This window comes from Gymnoscopelus braueri (assembly GCF_963280865.1).
Source record: "Gymnoscopelus braueri genome assembly, chromosome: 7".
Taxonomy (NCBI): domain Eukaryota; kingdom Metazoa; phylum Chordata; class Actinopteri; order Myctophiformes; family Myctophidae; genus Gymnoscopelus; species Gymnoscopelus braueri.
In genome coordinates, this window is record NC_137608.1 from 24,751,567 (window position 1) to 24,773,854 (window position 22,288).

General features: G+C 41.0%; 1 protein-coding gene across 1 annotated transcript in view; it reads left to right on the forward strand.

The window, feature by feature from the left end:
- The window catches only part of oxct1a (3-oxoacid CoA transferase 1a), a 72,371-nt gene that overhangs the window by 33,766 nt on the left and 16,317 nt on the right, over positions 1–22,288 (forward strand). The window contains exons 12-13 of the mRNA XM_080434452.1: positions 198–270; positions 2,398–2,473. Of these exons, the coding sequence (XP_080290578.1) occupies positions 198–270; positions 2,398–2,473 (149 nt within the window). The remainder of the gene's footprint in view (positions 1–197; positions 271–2,397; positions 2,474–22,288) is intronic.

Genomic DNA, 22,288 nt, shown 5'->3' on the forward strand with positions numbered 1-22,288 from the left:
TCATTATCAATCAATGTACAGTATTTTCATAACAAATGTAAGAACATGAAACATTTAGCATATAAATAGCTGTCAAAATATATATTTTTTTGCCTTTATTTCATTTTTGAATTGTTTAAATGCATGTTGCTTGATAGATGAATCCCCAGATTGTGATAAGGCTGTAAAGTAAACCTGACTCCTCTTGCTGTGTACAGGAAAGGAGACCGTCACAGTGCTTCCCGGTGCTGCCTATTTCTCCAGTGATGAGTCCTTTGCCATGATCAGAGGGTAAGGCCATAACGTATTGGATCATGCTTAAGCCCAATTTATACTTCATCGCACATTGCATTCGCTCGTGAAGACAACTGAATTTCAAGCGAATAATTTGCTGAGGAATTTCACAGAGCGACACCTCCGTGCCACAAACTACAAATTATGCTTTACTGTACTGAGCGAAGGCTAGTGGTTCTCAACCTTTTCAGGCCGCCACCAACCAAAAATAATCATATTTGAACTGGGGACCCCCCACCCTGACAAGCACTTGGAATTGTTGGAATTGTAGGCATTACATTTAGTTTGACTCGGTTCCACAGATAAATGTTGTGAAAATAGCCGATCTACAAGCTCACAACGCCTCGCCTTGCGAGGCGTTGTGAGCTTGTAAATCGTCTATTTTCACAATCTTTGCCTCTTTCTTATATTATTTGACAATTGACCAATGTTTGACTAGTTTTTTTTAAAATATATTTTGTTGTTTACGTAATTACCCATCTGTCTGTCTTTTGATGTATTAAAAAGCTCTTAAAAGACCTTAAATTGTCACTTCACTACACGCCTGGGGGTCCCGACCCACAGGTTGAGAACCACTGAGGTAGATAATCGAATGCTCAGACAGTCACACACACACATTAGTTTCTGGGGTTTTGCTGAGGACCAACCACAGGGAACCGCTCTCTCGCTCATCATCCTGGTAGCTGTGTTCGTAGAACACCTTATATTTCATATCTTTCTTAATAGCCTTTCCCACTCACGTCAGAACAGTTCATCACCCGAACAAGAAAAGCCACCAGTAACCATAAAAAAGGATGTGACCACAAGCCCCAGCCCTGATTTGTAACCTCTGTGCATTAACAAATAACCATTGTCGCCTGTGCAGCGAGATGTCAGCCGTGACAATATTCCCCCCGGCTGATATTGATTTGCTCGTTGTCTTGTGAAACAGCCCACCCACACCTCCCTAAAGCATGGCTTCTGTTCTTCCAACCCGGCGGAAATTCAATAGCACTCATAAATACTAGTGCTGTCCAATGGTCAAGTTGACAGATTCTTCACAAAAGCTCTTTCTGGACCAACGCTGAGTCATACAAAACTGCTGTGACTGTATGTTTCGTGTGTGTGTACTGTGTATATGAGTCTGTTCATTCAAGTCTGTGTACGGTATGTGTGTGGTGTGTCCATAGTTGAATGGAAACTATTGTAGAACATGGAGTCAATGGGCAGCCTATAAAAATGACAACTGTGATATGTTTTGTGATAATGAATTGCACTGCCGTAACATATACCATGTACCTTAACTACCTAAACCATCAATAATCACAGTGATACAGGTTCTCATGGCGAATTCTCTCTCCGACATCTGTGCACAAATGCATAATTAATGGTTCCATTAATCCATTAAGACCGGGAACGCATCTGTGTCATTTTAACATATCCTTTGGCTATTCAAAAATAGCAGATATACAAGCTCATAGCACGGCACCGAGTGCCACGCTATGAGCTTGTAGATCTGCAATTTTTTCAAAATTCGTGGAGAAATCGTGCAAATCTTTGAATATATACATATATATTTTAAAGCGAACATTTTTAACCCCGATCTGTGCTTCTGGGGGGGGGGTCCCTGGAACAGCATATTTTGAGATGGGGGTCTGCGGCCGAATACATATAATTTTGGGGGTCCTTGACATGGAAAAGTTGGAGCACCACTGATATAGCAACATACTGTTAGGATTTAGATTTGTATTTGGCCGCGGACCCCATCTCAAAATGTTTTGTTCCAGGGACCCCCCGGAAGCAAAGATTTGAGTTGCAAATGTTAGCTTTAAAAATCTATACGTTCAAAGATTTGCACACATTTTCACGATTTTTCTAAAATAGCAGATCTACAAGCTCGTAGCGCGGCACTCGGTGAATAGCCAAAGAAGTCTTAAAATGACACAGATGGTTTCCCGGATTGAATGGGTTAAGTATACAGCACATTAACCTTGATGAAACCCATCACTGAGCTGTTATACTGCCTCTGACAGGTCACAGCCAAAAAAGGGTGGTTAATGTAGGGAGCAGTTGATTAACTGGCGGGTGGATAAGCCAATCGATAGGTAAGCTGACGACTGTCTCCTCTTCACGTCTCCTCCTCAGGGGTCATATCAACCTGACGATGCTGGGAGCCATGCAGGTATCCAAGTCTGGAGATCTTGCCAACTGGATGATTCCAGTAAGTCTGTTTTGGATTAATAATAATAACAACTTGAATTTATATTGCGCCTTTCAGAAACCCAAGGACACTTTACAATACAAAAAAGACTATTTGCCTGAGTAAACAAGTGTCTCTTCAGTGCGGCTATTATATTAATTGTGTTAAAAACATAACCACATGAACCCTAGTGTCCCTTTTCTCTGGGTATGTCATAATATGTGAACATTCGACAAAAAATGGCTAACGTTCGAAAATAGCAGATGTACAACGCAGCGCAATACAATGCGCTGCTTGAGCTTGTAGATTGGCTATTTTCTGCGTAGAGATTTGTTGTAGAGGGAGAAAATGAATGGGCCAAGGACCCCTGGCGGACACAGGTCAACAAAGTATACAGTATAGGGTTTATGTGGTTAAATCATACAGCATATTGCAATATATTGGCAAATGACTTTAAAGATGCAGCCACTCCTGGAGCTTTTTGGATTTGTTGCTTATGACTACTTTTCCCTCTCTCTTAAAATTTTTGCTGACTGCTTTATGCATTATTTATTATTGCTTGATACATTTTACACCTCCAAAATAACTGTTTGTGTAGGAGAGTACTAAGGTGAATATAATAGACAGAAAAGCTAAATACTCCACACTGCTCTTGGAAAGCATTACATTTATTAGTTAACAAATGTTCTGATCCCACTGGATTTTCGGCAGAGTAATTGGGTCTGATTTGCAAAGGGATTGTGCGGGATTTTGTTGAGTTATTTTATTTATTTATTTATGGATGCTTTTTGAAATGTATGTTGGATAGGAATTTACATAATACAGGAGACCTGTTAATTTTGGATTGCCACATTTCAAGGTCAACTATTAAGTCATCTTTGTGTTCTCTATTGTAAGTCGCTCTGAATAAGAGTGTCACAGTTAGCCGCCACTTAATTAGGCTTGTCATTTAGTTCACATCTTGATACCGAAGGCCCGGTAATTTTTCCTGGGTTGACCATTAGTGTGTTACACAAGAAAAACAATACAACAACACATTTTTTCTGTTCTAATCTCCATTTCGGTCTTCATTATTCCGCCTTTGAACAGATAAATGAATTGAATTGCAACCCCCCAAGTGATTATGAAAATTATTCAGTATCTAAAGATGGGTACATAGCGTGAAATTGGAAATGTCTTACGTAGGCGATTGGCAATGGTGATTATGTCGATTATGAGCGTTTTTAATATGCAAAATGCAGATGAACATTTTCCAGTTGAGCGCATTCAATGCTTTTACAAGTGATGGTTTTCAATCTCTACTCGAGGTGAAACATGGAAAAACAACTACGTATTCAAACAGAGAGATCATACAATAGATTATATCATTTTGCACATAGTTTACTACTTATTGTCTATCTGTGCTTAGACAACAGTAAAAACACCAGTGACTTTATTTTGCCCGTAAAGCTGACGAAATAAGCTAGCTGACTTTGTAAAAATGCATCCATTCATTTGTTTCCAAATCCATCCGTATGATTTTCACACCTTTACATAAGACCAGGGCCATCCACTCGCCTTGGACATACATGTATATGGAATACATGCCCTGACCTCTCTCCTCATGACAGAACTTGTAACTTAACATTGGGGAGACAGATACAGATTGTCTTTATTTCTTTCCTATGCACTGTCTTGCAGCAGATTTATAACCGCATTCTCTCTGTACAGTATATACATTGGATCATACATTAGTCATGGTACGGTTGAGGTGCTTGAAGGTGCTCTGTCTATGGTTCCCACTTGTAAATGTTATCCATGTGTGTATGTGCGCCCTGCGCATATGTGTGCATACATATATGTGTCTCTATGTGTAATTGACATTGTGTGCATATGTTTGTGTGCAGTCTTGATATCCAAAGTGTCATATACACTGGTAAATGACACTAATATCACTGGGTAGATATTGCGTCTGGAATCTCTGTGTGGAACCTGCATTTCCAAGGGGTGGATTTAAAAAAAAATGCATCTGGTGATAAACCCGCCCCATATTTGCAATCTGGTTCCTGATTGGTGCCTCACAACTTCGGGCGCAGCTAAATCCAATCACAACCGAGCGGGGCCAGACTAATCTGCCTAATTTTTGTTATACATCCCACTAAAACCTGGGGTTACAGGCAATATACCCCGGTTCCTCACCTGTCTTTCTTTTTTTTTCAACAATATGTTTATTTATTTTCTTTTACACACATTACAACAACTTATAATACAATAAAAATAAAAATATACAAAAAGCAAAAATGAACTTTTTCATTAAATTATACAAGACAGTTATTGAAATGACAAAAAACAAAAACAGTAACAAAGACAAAAGAAAAACATACATAGGCATCAACACTACTCCTCTCCAGATTCTTCCATTAAATGTGGCAGATTATTATTTTCCATGTATTGAATAAAGCAACCCCACACCTCCTGAAACATCTCTTGTTTGTCCTTAAGTATGTATGTGATTTTTTCTAAAGGTAGGCATAAAGACAATTCCCTGAACCACTGTGCAATGCTTGGTCTGTCCGGCCTCTTCCAGGTCAATGCAATTACTCTTTTAGCTTGTAAGAGACAAATGTCTATGAATATTCTGTCACTACGCCTAATTCTTTGTCCATCTGGGTAGAGGCCTAGCAGGAAGAACTTAGGTTCTGGTACGATGTTAATTGAAAGAATCGTTTGTATTTCCTGCCCAATCTCCCTCCAAAAGTCCTTCAATCTTGGGCATGACCATAGGCAGTGGAACAATGTGCCTCTATCTTCACCGCATCTGGTGCATAGGTCCGGGATATTGTTATTAAACTTATTGAGCTTCACAGGTGTGATGTACACTCTCATGAGCCAGTTATATTGAAGGAGTTTTAGGCGTGTATTCCCAGTCTGGGATTGAGCCAGTTTACAAGCTGTACTCCATTGCTCCACTGTTAGGTCCTCCTGTAAGTCTGCTCTCCAGGCATTAAGCCTATGCTCAGAGGATTCCGGAGAGAATGACATTAGCAGGTCATAAAATTCTGATATTATTCCCCTTCCGAATGGATTTCTAACCAAAACTCTCTCCAACACAGATAAGGGAGGGGCCAGCATGGATTGATCCTGGTTAGCTCTAATAAAGTCCCTCAATTGCAGATATTTGAAAAAATGAATGCGAGGAATATTATTTTTCGTGACGAGTTCTTCAAAAGTCAGCAAGCTCCTATTAGCACCAAAAACATCCCTCATTTGCCCCACTCCCCTATCAGCCCACAATTTGAAACCCCCATCCGCTCTCCCTGGAACAAATTGTTTATTGCCCCAAATTGGACTAAAACGGGAGAGGCGAGATGGTTCGCCCAGGTGTTTGTTTACCTCATGCCAGACAGAAATCATAGTTTTAGTTATGGGATTGTGTGTATTCTTCTTTAGGTTCTTAAGAGTATCTGAATAGATATATGTAGGGAAAGGTAGCTTCAAGGAACTTGACTCCATATCCCTCCATGCTGGCGCATTCTCCACTGTAAAATAGAACATTAGAGTTCTCAATTGGGCCGCCCAGAAGTACCACAACAAGTTAGGACACTGTAACCCTCCCCTGTCATAGGGTAAGTGGAGTAAGGACAAGCGAAGTCTAGCACGTCTATTATTCCAAATAAAATTAGTAAACATTTTCTTGGTTCTAGAAAAAAAGTTTAAAGGAGGTGGTAGGGGTATATTTTGAAATAGATACAATAGCTTGGGAAGGACATTCATTTTAAGTATATTGATCCTGCCAACCAAAGAGATTGAAAGATTTGACCATCTATCAATCGAGTTTTCAATTGTGGCTAGAATTGGGTTATAATTGGAATTCACAACATCTTCCAACCTTGGAACAATTTGGATTCCAAGATAAGTAAAGACGTTTACCGATCTGAAGTGACCAACATGAGTGGGTGGGTTAGATCTTTCTTCCTGATTCAGAAGCATAATGGATGATTTAGCATTATTAACTTTATAACCAGAAATGCCGCCAAATGTTTTAATTAGGTCCAGAAGAGCCGGGATAGAGACTTCCAAATTTTTAAGGAAGAGGATTACATCATCGGCATATAAGGATATCCGGTGATCAAATCTTTCTATCCTAATGCCTGTTATCAGAGCATGCTCTCTTATAGCAATGGCAAAAGGCTCTATTGCGATCACGAACAAGAGAGGTGACAGAGGGCATCCCTGTCTACAGCCTCTATTGATCTTTATCGGCTTAGATATAATATTGTTGGTGAGTATTTCTGCATATGGGTCATTATACAAGAGTCTTACCCAATTACAAAAGTTCTCCCCCAAACCAAATCGACCAAGAAGCTCAAACAGGAACGGCCACTCCACCCTATCGAAGGCTTTTTCCCCATCGAGAGCCAAAAAGGCTGTGTCTGGCGCCCCCTTCTGGACATGTAGTATATTCAGTACCCTCCTTACATTATGAAAACCCTGCCGGCCCACAATAAATCCATTCTGGTCATCTTTTATAATTTCAGGTAATAGAAGTTCCAATCTTTTTGCTAAGATTTTACAGAGTATCTTCAAATCAGAGTTTAAGAGGCTAATTGGACGCATATTTCCGCATTTGTCATTAGGTTTACCGGGTTTTGGAAGGAGTGTAATGAGGGCTCCTCTCAAAGTGAAAGGCAAAGCACCTTCCTGAAATGATTCAGAAAACATGTCCAAGAGGGGTTTCGTTAATTTGGCCACAAATTTTTTATATATATCTATTGGAAGACCATCGGGCCCAGCTGCTTTTCCAGATGTCATGTTGCTTATTGCCTCTGTTATCTCACCCTCAGTCAAACCTGCACCCAGCTTTACACTGTCCTCCACTTGGATTTTGGGAATAGTAATGTTGTCTAAAAAGGAACTTTGATCCAATTGTTCTTGGCTTGACTCAGAACTGTATAATCTACCATAATAATCTCTGAATGCCTCACTTATTTGAATCGGGTCTGTTATCGTCTCCCCCAGATCATTTTTTAATGTGGTGATAGTTCTTTCTGTTTGGAGCTGTTTAATGCGCCAGGCCAGAACCCTGCCAGACTTCTCTCCCTGGTCAAAAATGGTTTGTTTTAGTTTTAACAGGTTAGCTGCTGCTTTGGAAGCGGAGATTTCATTATACTGTGCACGTAATAGTAAAATTTGCTGATGTAATATGGGACAGTGCTTCTTAAAGTAGGAAGCCTCCAAAGCCTTAATTTTTGACTCCAACAGTAGTATTTTTTGTTTGATTTTTTTGGATTTGGAGCTTGTAAAGCTTAAGATCTGACCCCTGATAAAGCATTTAAATGCTTCCCATCTTATGCTTGCCGACGTCTCATCAGTATTGGCAGCGAAATAAATGTCTATTTGTTCTCCCATAAAAGTTAGCAGTTCAGGGTTCTGGAGCCATCTCTGCTCGAACCTCCACTTAGGGGGATCCCGCATCCGACCCGGGTCTACATAAGTCAAACTGATAGGAGCGTGGTCTGAGATTAGAATGCTATCATATACACAGTCTTTAACTCTATTTACTAGACTTGCCGAAACAAGAAATAGGTCAATTCGACTGTAGGTTTTATATGTACTAGAGTAACATGAATACATAGACACATCGGGGTTTCTATCTCTCCATATATCCCTAAGATTTAAATCAATAGCAAACTGGTGTATAATTTCCCTACTTTTGGTGTGCGTTTTGTCTGATTGTGTAGATCTATCCTTGGTAGGGTGAGGGGTAACATTCCAGTCCCCCGCCATCAGATAGTGACCTCTGAGAGATGTTAATAACAAGAATAAATCACTGAAAAATTTTGGGTCGTCCTTATTTGGTGCATAGATATTTACCAAAATAATACACTCTGCAAAAAGATTACCTTGAATGATCAAATATCGCCCCCGTTTGTCAGCTATTACCTTGGTAACGTTAAACGGTATAGATTTGTGTATAAGAGTCATGACCCCTCTAGATTGAGAGGTGAAAGGAGCCGAAAACACTGCCCCCCGCCATCTCTTTCTAATTCTAATATCCTCATTTGGTGCTAGGTGGGTTTCTTGGAGAAATATTATTTTAGACTGAACATCTTTTAATCTACCCATCACCTGTTTGACCTTTTTGATTTTCTGTAAACCCCTACAATTCCAAGAAGTAAATTTGACCTCCAATTCTTTAGCCATAATCACCAATCTCAAATGACTTTTTCACGCCTGAATTGAAAGTAGTGCCATCAAACAAAAACAACAAAAACACATATAAGACAGAAAAACAGGCTGCTTCAGAGAGCCTGACAAAACCCAAAGTATCCCTTGAGCCCATACAATGGACTTCCTCCCCCCTCCCTGCTTCCCACCTCAAAATGGCTGAGGACCATTCCACACTCAGTGAGGAGTAGTCAAACATCACCATGCGACCTGTGGTGATCTCTCCCTCCATCAATGTAAATGAAAACAGAACTATATCCATAGTTTGAAACCTTGAGCAAAATTTTTAATTTTTTAATTTAATTTTTTAATTTTTCAATTTTTAATTTTTTTAATTTTTAATTTTTAATTTTTTATGATTAATATAATTTTTACTTGTATACATACGTACGTGCGCAGACCCACCAGTCACTATTACATTCTAGAAATAAAAAATTTCCTTCCCTTCCATTATAACCATGTAAATCCGGGTGTAGTACCGGAGGGCGCCAGCATTAGCGCACACCTCACATTCCCAAACCCCACCCGCCTATACCTGAACCGGAAGTAGAATGTGAAACCGGATGCCAAATGCATCATGGGAAATTGAGTTCCGTATCTAGCGCGATGCTGCATGTCTTACAAACATCCCAACAAAAAGAAAAACAAATCGGCTACAACAAGCACAAACTCAGTCAAATGTGAACAGGATGATTATAAACGAACATATCCCAACCAATAAAAAGTATCATTATGAATCACACAAACAAAAAAAGTGCACAGAAGTGCTAACCACGGGGTTAGCTTACCTTCGGCCATTATTAGCTTCTAGCCCCCATGCTAGCCCCACAGTCACGACACACCAGAACAAGATATTAAAACCAACTTGTTCAATCTCCAGTGTAATAAAAACAATATATCGTGCCTAGCACGACAGTGACCTAATCTAAAAAAATATATATCCAACACTGGTTGCTTTATATAAAAATAAAAAAATAAAGGATCTGTGCCCCGTGAAATAAAAGTATTTTTTAGATGCCACGAATTAGCTAGCTTTAAACAACAAACAAACAAACACCCAAATAGGGCTAGCTAGGCCTGGCCTCCAGCCAACAGTGACTCCTCAAACCAGCACCCATTATAAAACAACAAAAAAAAGTAGTAACAGTAGTAGATTCTTTCGGATATAATATAAAACTATATCGCGTGCCTAGCACGAGTTTGACCTAAGCAAGTTTAAGATAGAATAGAATATTGTAAACAAAGTCCCGTGCCCCGTGTATTAGCTGCTTCAGAATAGCCAGCTAGCATACCTCTCCTCCTCACTCCGGCTCCAGCTCCGACGCGGATGCCGGTGCGGCAGTGAGCATTAGGCCTCTCCCGGCTGGTGGCGATGCAGTAGCCCCTGTAGATGATGGTCCTGGCGACCGCGTCGCAGCCTTCTCCGGTGCGGGAGTGTGCAGTAGGCCTCTCCCGGTTGGTGAAGAAGTGTCCCTCGCAGACGAAGGACCCTGTGCTGGCGTCGAAGACCTCTCCTTTCCCTTGATACGTCGGATAAATTCTTTCACATCCTCTGGTTTGTCAAAGGCTTGGGTTTTGTCTTTGTATGTTATCAACAGTTTTGCTGGGTATAACATGCCTTGACGAATCCCAGGGATATCACGGAGTTGTTGACGTACCGCGTCGAATTCTTTCTGTTTCTTCCGCACCTCCAGCGCCAGGTCCGGGTAGAATCTGACCGTCTTGCCGTCGTACAGGACTTGGGCTTTGGCTCTGGCTGCCGCGATCACCTTCTCCTTGTCTCTGTAGTCCAGAAACTTCATAATCAAGGTTCTCGGGGGAGCATTGTCGTCCTTTCTTTGGCCGATTCTGTGAGCTCTTTCCACAGATAGCTTCGATGCTAACCCCAATGTTTGAGGTAACCACGTTTCGAGAAAGGCACATGCATCGGAACCTTCTGCCTTTTCTGGTAGATTTACCAATCTCACATTGGATCTTCTGGCCCTATTTTCAAAATCGATTAATTTAATCTCCATTTCCGTGTATTTTCTTTCGAGGTTCAGGATCTTGGTCTGTAACTCAGCAACAATGTCCTCGGTGCTAGAGATGCGAGTCTCCGCACATTTGACACGTTCTGTACATTCCCCGACCTCCTTCTTTATTCCTTCAATCGCCGTCATTACAGAGTCAAACTTGTCGGAGAATTCGGACTTCATATTCATGATAGCCTCGAGTACTGGTGCATTACTGCGGCCCAGCTCTTCTCCCGATTTCTCCGCCGTTCCAGAGGCCATGTTGCTAGCGTCAGCTTCCTTAGTGTTTGGTGAAGTGGAGCTGAAGTTTAGTTTAGGCTGGTTCTTCCCACGAAGTCTTCTTGATGTTCTGTTCATCTGGAAACTTATAATAATAGTATAGTTGCTCACTTTTCCATTTTATTCTGTTTCTTTTGTTACACAATTTTAACGAACCTACGGAGCGGAGAGATACACGTCCGCCTAGCTCGCCGCCATCTTGAAAGTCCCTCACCTGTCTTTCTGACATTAAGTACTGGATGTCCCAGAAGTTCCTCCAGCTATACGAGGCAAACTCAGAGATCCTCCTATTTGCCGCCCCCCCTCTCTCTCTCTCTCTCTTTCTTTATTGTCTCCGCCAGGCCGAAAGAGTATGTTTTGCCCCCTGTCCGTCCGTCCGTCCGTCCGTCCGTGTGTCCGTCCTTCCGTCCTTCTGTCTGCGAGCAGCTAATCTCCACCACCGTTGGCCCGGTCGCTGTGAAACTGCGCACACACACTCCCTGGATGCCACAGCAGAACCTCTGCCCCACATTTGTCAGAAGATCAGCCTGTCATAGCGCCACCATGGGGCCGACTTTTGAAAATATATTTTTGGGCGGTGAAACCGCCCCTATAAGTGAGGTTTGGATATTTGTACAACAAATCCTGCGCTGTGATTGGCCAAAAATGTACCCCGCCTAACCCTGCACCGTGATTGGCCAATCACAGTCTATTCAGGACTGTGATTGGCCAGCGTCACATGACACATGTGCATAGTCCTATATAAGAAACCATAACTTAAAAAAAAAAAAAAAAATGTTTCAATAAATGCATTTATTTTTTGTACATGATTGGTTGACTCCATTCAGTATTGTGATTAGCTAGCAAGACACCGCCCACTTCACACAGGGTGTGATTTTTTTTTTTACATTTCTCCTACAGATTTTGTCCAAAAAACACGCAAATCGGTACACAGTATCTCTATAGTCATGTGATCAACACGGATCTATCCGATTTTCCATATTACATCCTGATTGGCTTCCAAAGTTTGCAGGATTGGTTTGTTTTGAACAAAATGCCTCAAATCATGAACGCAGCATGCGATTTCAGTGAAATTTTCCACGTAGATTCCTACTTGGCCCAGGAAGAAATGCCATTTGAAAACTTTCAAATCAGCCTCATGGTGACGCTATAACAGGCCGATTCACGTTTTTACCTATAACTGCACCAATCTGCATGAAACTTTTCACGCACACTCCCTAGAGGCCAAGGAAAAACATTCTTTATATATGCCTTTTAGAGCCTTTTAGAGCGCTTTTGTAAAACAAATGTTTTGCTCTTACTCCTTCAGATTCTGTCCAAAATTCACGCAAATCGGTACACAGTATCTCTATAGTCATGTGATCAAGATGGATGTGTCCGATATTTCATTTTTGGGCGGTGAAACCGCCCCTATAAGTGAGATTTGGAAATTTGTACAATTATCCTGCGCTGTGATTGGCCAAAAAGTACTCCGCCTAACCCTGCACCGTGATTGGCCAATCGCAGTCTATTCAGGACTGTGATTGGCCAGTGTCACATGACACATGTGCATAGCCCTATATAAGAAACCATAACTTAAAAAAAAACATATTTGTTTTTTTTAAGTTATGGTTTCGTCCATCATAAAGAGTGTTTCAATAAATGTATTTATCTTTTGTACATGATTGGTTGACTCCATTCAGTATTGTGATTAGCTAGCAAGACACCGCCCACTTCACACAGGGTGTGATTTTTTTGGGCGGTGAAACCGCCCCTATAAGTGAGATTTGGAAAAATGTACATTTTCCTGCGCTGTGATCTGGGCCCAGGAAATTTGTAGAATTATCCTGTGCTGTGATTGGCCAATCACAGTCTATTCAGGACTGTGATTGGCCAGTGTCACATGACACATGTGCATAGCCCTATATAAGAAAGCATAACTTGAAAAAAAACAAAAATTTGTTTTTTTCAAGTTATGGTTTCGTCCATCATAAAGAGTGTTTCAATAAATGTATTTATCTTTTGTACATGATTGGTTGACTCCATTCAGTATTGTGATTAGCTAGCAAGACACCGCCCACTTCACACAGGGTGTGATTATTTTTAGTCTGGGTGTGATTTTTGTCTCTGACTTGTCCTTAGATGGCCAAGTGACAAAGGAGGTACAATCAAGCTTCTTCCAGCTGAGAAACATTGCCAAAATTAAGTCCTTCTCATCATTTGCACACCTTGAAAAAGGTCATTCAGGCTTTCATTTATGTGTGATGCATAGACTACTGCAGCTCCCTCTACTCTGGGCTCAGTTAAAAGGTTATCTCTCGTCTTCAACTGGTGCAAAATGATTAATCAATTCTAAGGAATGCGACCATATTACACCCATTATCTTCTCTTCACTGGTTGCTGCGGATTTTCAGAATTGATTTCATGATATTACTAATTACTTATTTTTAAAGCCTTGCGAGGCCAGGCTCCCAGTTACATTTTAGATATGCTGGTCCCATCTGTGCCAGAGCGCAGCCTTAGTTCCTCAGATAGGGCTCTCTTGGTTATTAACCTGGTGTGATGGGTCTTTAGCGGCCTTTATATCAAGGCCTTTTTATTGTTTTTATTGCCTCTCTTATCTGGCATTTATTTCAACTTTTCACGTTTGTCTTGTTTAGTTACAATTGATGTTAATTGATGCTACTTGTTTTTTATTATATCTTAGATAGTATATAAAGCACTTTGTAACCCTGTTTCGAAAAGCAAAGAAAAAAAAAGAAAAAAGAAAAGCTATTATAAAATCAATTGAATAGATTAACTGTTGCAGCCATACATCAAACATGGATTTCAACCCGAAGAGGCCTGTTTTAACTCTACTGTAGCTAAAGTGTTGCAGTGCTTGTGTTGCAGTACTACTGACCATATAAAAAACGATAAAGGCTGCAATGAAAGAACTGCCACAGGCCTTGGTGCTGATTGTGTAGTTACTTTCTCCATCTCTTTGTGTATCCCACTGTCAGTGGTATAAAGACAGAGTGGCGACAACTGTGTTCATTCCACACAGCAATTTCAGGAACATGGAGCTTCTGTTCAGTTCCCGGAAGTTAGCAGTAGCACTAAACACCAGAAGTGCAGTAGAGTTCAGCAGAATATATATAGTGTACTTTTAAAAGGTAAAATGTTTAAAGCAATAAACAAGCAATTCACACCTTAACTAAGTTAACAGGGTTAACCCATATTGGCTTAAAACATGACAAGCTAGCTAACATTAACTGTTCACTCAAACTGTTCACACTTCAAGTCATGTTGTGGAAGTGCTGATGTGCTCTTTCCTTTTGTCACCAAATAAATGAATTCATCGTTCATTCATTCAATTATAGCAAACTACACCATCCCCGTGGGGGGATATGCGCACATGATCTGGCAACCCGGGAGCCCCTGTCTGTCTGTCCGTCCGTCCGTCCGTCCGTCCGTCCGTCCGTCCGTCCGTCCGTGTGTCCTGTCTGTGTGTTAGCAGCTAATCTCTGGCACCGTTGGCCCGGTCGCTCCGAAACTGTGCACACACACTCCCTGGATGCCAATTCAGAACCTCTGCCCCAATTTTTTCACATGGGCCTGTTATAGCGCCACCAGGAGGCCGATTTGTGCAAAACCCTTTTTTTTTTACATTACTCCTACAGATTTTATCCAAACGTCATGCAAATCGGTACACAGTATCTCTATAGTCATGTGATCAACACAAATCTGTCTGATTTCCCATATTCCATCCTCATTGCCTATGGTTGGCTTCCAAAGTTTGCAGGATTGGTCCGTTTTGAACAAAAAGCCTCAAACTATGCACGCAGCTTGCGATTTCCGTAAATTTTCACACGCACATTCGCACTAGGCCGAGGAAGAAATGCCACCCTTTTCACATTGGCCTGTTATAGCGCCAATTTAGCAAAACACATTTTTGGAACAAAATGCCTCAAATCATGAATGCAGTGTCTGATTGCCGTGAAAGACCTAAGAATAAATGGCACCCTTTTCACATTGGCCTATTATAGCGCCACCAGGAGGCCACAATAACGTACCTGACCTGGCGGAGACCTGTGCTCCGAGGAGCACTTTCTCTAGTTGTTACTGTGTTCAACAGTAAAATAAATTACATTGAAGCTTCTTTAAAGAGGGCAAACATTGTCATGTGTTGCTAAATTGTGATGATGTACAGTACATGTACTCTAAATGTTGGAAAAGAAGGCACCCCTTCAAGACGGTACCTATTCAATGCTGTGGGAAGGCATTGAGTAGCCGGGTATAATCGTGACAATTCTGTGTCTGAGTGAAGAATGGCATTGTCAAGTGATTAATGAATGAGAGGGAGTGTCTCTAACACTGTCGTAGGTGTGTGAAATATTCATCCACAACTGTCTTCTTCTCAGTTGCTAGTATTTTATCAGTGCATTCCATGCTATGCGGCTATTAATTTAAATTCAGTCAATTAATTGCCCACAGTGACAATGCTCTACAAAACAAATTAGTCACGTAAACACTTCACACACAACCCCACGGGTTAACGATTAAGTTTGTTTGAAGGAAATGAAAAAAGTACAAAAAAACAATTTGTTTTGGTGCAACAGACTCTGAGCCAAGGATGTTTTCGGATGTGAATCTAATGGTGCATTCCAGACATATTGTGAAGTTGGAATTTCCTATTTGGAATGTCTCTGTGTTGCAGTAAGTTGTCTTTGATACAAACCCTAATAGACGTTTGGAAATTATGATAAAAGATACAGTATAGTTCTCTGAATAGGCCTCTCCACACATCTACTCAGTAAAATGCTCAGTGTTAATTTATTGCAATGGATCCGTCCCGATCCAATTGGGATTTCACAATGTAAACCTGAGAATCTCTACACCTCTTGCATGAAGTAACGCACTGTGAGCTTGTAGATCTGCTATTTCTGAAAAATCAGGAACATTTTTGCAAATCTTTGAATATATATATATATATATATATTATTTTAAACTGAACAACTCAAATATTCGCTTCTGGGGGTCCCTGGAACAAAATATTTTGAGATGGGGGTCCGCGGCCAAATACATATCATTTTGGTGGTCCTTGACTTAAAAAAGTTTTACCACCACTGACATAGAAACATAAGTTTTTCAGAAAACTGTGGGGATTTAGAAGACATTTGTTGGTCTTAATGGTTTAATAAGGAAACATTTCCCAGCTTCCCCAAACCTCCAAACATTAGCCACTTTGTTCTTTTCTAATCAAAACATAAAGCACTTATCATACCAGTTAATGTGACCACAGGTGACTCATTCCCTTGTTACCTGAATGAACTTTAGACTTTTATAATGTATGGAATACATTGAAGGCATTTATTATTGTATAATGAATGGGTCTTTTAGTCCTATTCTTGCAGTTCATGTGGAATTGCCGGCTAGATGGCATGTGCACTGTGCACACAACTGTAATTTGGCTTTGGCTCAAAGGATCAAAAGGGCATATTTCTTAGTTTCAAAAATCAGTATTAACCACTTTCAATCTGGTGTCCCTGTTTGGACATGGAACTCAGATCACGTAGGACTTTAATCGTTGAACAAACGAACCCTTAATAGCGGCTGCACAAAAAGTATGTCCCCGTAAGTATGTGCGTGCGTGCGTGCGTGCGTGTGCGTGTGCGTGTGTGCGTGTGCATATGTATATTGCATTGCGACACGTTGTGAGCTTCTACATCGGACAAATCATATGTGGCTTAAGTGGTTAATTATAATGTATTACAATATTCTATCCCTCCCTAGTTGCATATAAGGGACTCCGTACACAAGAGCGTCGTCCATTGAAACTGAACATGGAGCCTATTGTTTTCTGCCAGTCCTGCCTCTGCCGCTGGCACTTGTCATTAGTTGTCTGGGCAACGATTCTTTCAGCAGTCCGTCGCTATGTTATTAAATAGAGAGAAGCATTTGTATCAGACAGAGGAGATTGTCAGAGAGCCAGAGAGAGGGAGGAAGGAAGTGGGAGCTCTTGGGTTGTCAAGGGGGTGATTTTCTACCATGTTTCTCCAGTCGTTGACTGATAAGTGAACATAAGGGCTACACAACCCACAAGATGAAAATGTATATGTTGTCATGGTAACGCAACAGTGCAAGCTAGACTATGTCTAGTAGTAGACATACAGTGGTAGACAGGTTATAAGATTCCCATCATGCATTTGTTCTGCAGCAGTACCCTTCTCTTACCATAATGTCAGACATGATATAGGCTACAGTAGTTCCTTTTTTGTCTTTGAAATGACTGCTTGCCTGATGGCTCAACTTTTTTATTATTATAATTTTTTACTGGATCTTCTTGAGGCTAGAATAAGTGTTGTATGAATGCACGAAGCAACAGGTGGCGGACTCTGGTAATGCAAGCTTTGCGCATTAAGGACACCACTGCACATGCTTCTATCGCCTGAACCATAGTCTGCATGTTTGGTGCTCAAATCTTTTCGCATTTGGGCGCCAAATGGGGAAGTAGAGTGCACTTCCTTGAGAGCATGCATTGGGTGATCAACTTTTATTGAAATAAAATAGGTGGGGGCAGGGCCATCCGTACTCTGGTTTTATATAACTCTATGGGTAGGACGCTTACAGCAGGACTGCTACAGTACATAGTCACCATTGTCTTCAACAGAGCAAAATGTTTAGTTCCAAAAAATGTTAAGTTGTTGTAGTGTTGAAAGTACAGTGCTTGGTTCTAAGTACAGTGCTTGGTTCTAGCCTTTTATTGTGAGATATGTCTTTGCCTCCATGTGGCCTCGCTGAGGGAGACCTTGTTGAATGAATGGGACTGACTACAATGCTTCTCAATCTTTTTTGAGCTCTCGACCACTAGCATATTTCGAACCACCCCAACCTTCCTCCCTATAACAATAGGTATATACTGTATTTAGTATAACACAGTCATATCTATTTTATAACATTTTTGTCTCGGCCTGGCGTCCGTCGGTCCATCATAAGCTGCGAAAGCTCTGGTAAGCTTTCTATTTTTTGATAAAGGCACTAAATAATATTACTACTATCTAGTGTGTCCCAACCATAACATGTCAACTCTGTCAGTCCTAAATTATAATTATATTAGCATTAATAGAACCTAAGCAACTTTGAAAAATAAATTGTCAACTCACTACGACTGCTGTGGAATGAAAAAAACATAGCATTTTGTCAACTCCGTCAGATGTCAACTCCGTCAGATATGCCATCTTATGGAGTTGACATCTTTAAAAAAAAGAACCTGTGGGAGGTTGGCCCATTACATGGTTTAATAATCAACACTTTGATATTTTAAAAATTATCTTTTCCCGGCATAATTGAAGAATACATTTAAAATAAAGATAAAGGTTTTGTCTCAATTCTCAAGAATGGGTGCGGTTACATTTTAAAACATTAAACTGTACTTATACCATGGACCACAAGTTGTTTGTGGACAACTCGTTGAGAAACAGTGGAGTACAGGACTGTCTCTCTGAGTTGACCGGTTAGGACTTCCACCTCCTTTTAGCTTAATCCTTCTACATCACTCCCTCCAGAAGTCACACACCCACCTCCCCCTTTTTAAAGACATTAATAATAATAATAATACACTTTATTTCTATAGCACCTTTCATGACATGAAATGCAGCTCAAAGTGCTTTACAGAGCAAGAATAAAGCAAAAGTGCTTTACAGAAAAAGTACAAATCATTTAACAATAAAGCAAAAAAAGAAAAGCAAAAGTATAAAACAACATTAAAATAATATTTAAAAAAGGCAGTGAATCAGGCAAAACAGTGAGGACATGAATAACAACACAGAGATTTAAAATAGGTCTTGAGCTGTGCTTTAAAGCTATCCACAGAGGCTGCCTGTCTTAGGTGTAATGGGAGTTTATTCCACTAAGTGCATAAGTGAGTGCATAAGTGAGATTTCATCTTGAACTTGCTCCTCAGCGCCTATTTAATTAGCATATGTGGGGGCTACTGTATGTATCTATCCTGTATATACCGTGACTCCCATTGGCAAGGATTAATTTCAAAGGGAGAGTTCAATGAACCCGCTAGAGAGTCAAATACATGTTTCCAGAAGATGGGGTGTGTGGGGGGGTGTGACACATCCATGGGAACTGGTGCAAAAATATTTTCTCATTAGAGATCTAATTTGAAACGGTGTTAAAAAAAAGGAAGAAATGGAACAAAAAAAAAGGTTCTCATACTCACTATGTACATACCACAGTGTTAGGCAATTCCACATTATGCAACTCACATTTGCCTCATAAGTAAAAGCGCTTCACCGCTGTGTATGCTCCCTCCAAAGATGGGGGGGGGGGGTGATTTGCAAATCTGACAATGGGTATTGTATGAAAATGTCAGAGAGGTCAGAAGTGTCACGGCTTGTTTTCATGTTTTGTGTGCATGCGATAATGAAGTGTGTTCAATGGCATCTCTGCAGCTGTCCTTGTACACAGTCACACACACACACACACACACACACACACACACACACACACACACACACACACACGCACACACCTCCCAATACCGAGATTACAGGATGCAAAAGGACACAATCAGAGCGGTGAGGAAATTAAAACCTGTGAGGCTTCACTCGGACCAGGCAAGGTTAATATCATCAAAGCTGTTTTAACCCATTAAAACCGGGAAAGCATCTGTGCCATTTTAGACTTTAGTGTTGGCCATTCAAAAATAGCAGATATACAAGCTCACAGCGCGTCACTTCGTGCTGCGCTGCGAGCTGCGCTGCGAGCTGGTAGATCTGCTATTATTGAAAAATCCAGATTTTTGCAAATCTTTTTTTTAAAGCAAATTTTTTTAACTCAATTTCTTTGCTTCTGGGGGTCCCTGAAAAAACATTTTGAGATTGAGGTCATATGTAATTGAGGTATATGTAAATACATATACATTTTGGGGATCCTTGACATGAAAATGTTTGAGATACACTGACATAGGTTTTTCAGAAGACATTTTTTGAATCGGCCTCAGGTCTTAATGGGTTAATTAAATGCCTAAATTACTGCCGCGCTTGCTGAGCACTTGGCAGAGGATATTTCCCTTCCGTGGATATTGTCCCTTCATTCTTCTTTACTGTAGGTATGGCTGCCATCCTGTCCTGTAGGTTTCCCTGGTACAATGTAAAGCAGTGATTTTCAGTGAACGTTTTAATTTCAAGGACCCCCAGTTTAATATGCATTAGGCCAAGGACCCCCATTTGATATGATTTGTTCATTGTTGTTTTGTCCTCCTGCGCGTAGCGGGGAAAGACAAAGCTGACCACAATCCAGCTCTGGCCGCCTGTGGGCGTGTGCACGAAACGAGCACGAGCGCGAGAATTTCACGGGAGTGCGCCCGCTTGCCTCACCGCCCTTCAACCTCTCCGCACGTCCCAAATAATCGCCCGCCTCTCATTGAAAAAGAATTACTATGGTCAACCGGTCCCCGTCTGAAACGACCTTAACTCCTCAAGGACCCCTGGGGGTCCCTGGACCCCACTTTGAGAACCACTGCTGTAAAGTCCTCAAGTGTTCATGTAATTCCGAGAGTTACATTTTTACACTTTCAGTAAGTAGTATGACTTCAAATCAATATCATAATTATTTCAAACATTTGCCTCGATTACGATTAATGAACGATTATAAACAAAAGTGAAAATAGCAGCTCTACAAGCTCACAATGTGCATACAACACGTTGTGAGCTTGTAGAGGGCCTATTTTCACAATTTTTGTAGTGCAGTATAATACAGGGTTAAGTGGTAAAGCAGACTAATCGATTATACAAAATGTGAGAATTCTTTCGTGTTGATTAATTATTTTGATTTTTCACCACCAATAAAGGCATCATTCTGTATGAATGAGGCATTAACTATTATGAATAGTTTTGATGTAACATGGTCACCGGCGATTTTTGCATCATTTATTCGCCATGGTCCCGATGTCAGATGCTGCGACAGCCATCTATATTTCCTAGATCCTCTAGAATAATTGGTTTGGTTGAAAGGGTATTGTCCTAAATCCTGAAGGTCATGAACATGAACAGGTGAAAACGGTTTCGTGATCTTGAAAGGACCTATTCATGTCCACCACAGACAGACAGGTGAGCAGATTCACTGTTGCCTAGCAACCACGCTCAGCCAGACAAAACAAGGCCAGGCAACAGGCAACAAAAGTTTACAACTTGATTGGATTTAACAAAATCACCTTAAAGTGTGCAGGATGGAATAGGTTATTATTTAATTCCCTATCTCACGCTCTCCTTCTCTCTCTGTCTCACATGCTTACTCTCATGCTCTCCTTAAGGGTGATTCATACTTGGTTGTATGGGGGTTGCTCACCGAAAATAGCAGATCTACAAGCTCACAGCGTGTCGCTCCGCTGCACGTTGTGAGCTAGATGTGCTATTTATGGTGAGCTGCACGATACGCAGCCAAAATCAGACATCTCTCTCTCTCTCTCTCTCTCTTTCTCTCTCTCACACACACACACACACAAATACGTTTGAATTGTGTTATATGAAGCAGCTTAAAGATCAAAGCTGGCTCAGATAACCAGATGCTAAGCTGTGGAGCCGAGGATGAGCAAATGCGGTGTGATATAGGACAATGACAAGCCTCATACCCCTCTTTTTCGATTTTGATCTTTCTTTTTCGGTGTGCAGGGACCTTATAAGAGACATCTGTCCCCACACTTACAAACCAGGCACTCAATTTCACGCGTTTTCCGGTTTTGTTCTATAATGGTGGAAACAAACGGAGATGACCCATTTGAGGCTTCAACCCAGTATAATTTTAATGCTGGATGTCAGGATGTTGGCACTAGTCACAATGCCACACAGGCACCGTCGCTGGTTCATTTCACTCCACAGCTGACGTCCAATGGCCTAACGTCCAATGGCCTGTGGCAACACCACTAGCTTTAATGGCTGCATTACAGCTGCATCATTTATGGCTTGCAGACGGGAATTCAATGCCAGTAATGGGTGTCAGTGCCCATGCAGATGCCCTGGGCCATTTGATTCAGTTTATACACCACCTCATCCCCCATTTTTATGGCTTAAAAACAGATTTTGTTTTTGCATTTGCTTAATTGTATCTTTGCACTCAGCAACCTTATTAGATGAGTTGTAACAGGGTTAAATGACTGTATGTGGCACCACTTGCCCCCCCCTTTCATTAACAGCAGCCCATGGCTGGGTGGACTCCATTATTGAATGTCTACTCAGAGTAACATAGCTGTAAATCTAACCCCCCATGTTGTGTTATCTTCTCTCTCTCTCACGCACACGCACACACCAAGCTCTTTGAGCACCAGAGAGCAAATTCATGTTGGCAATATGAGAAAGGCCACAGTGTC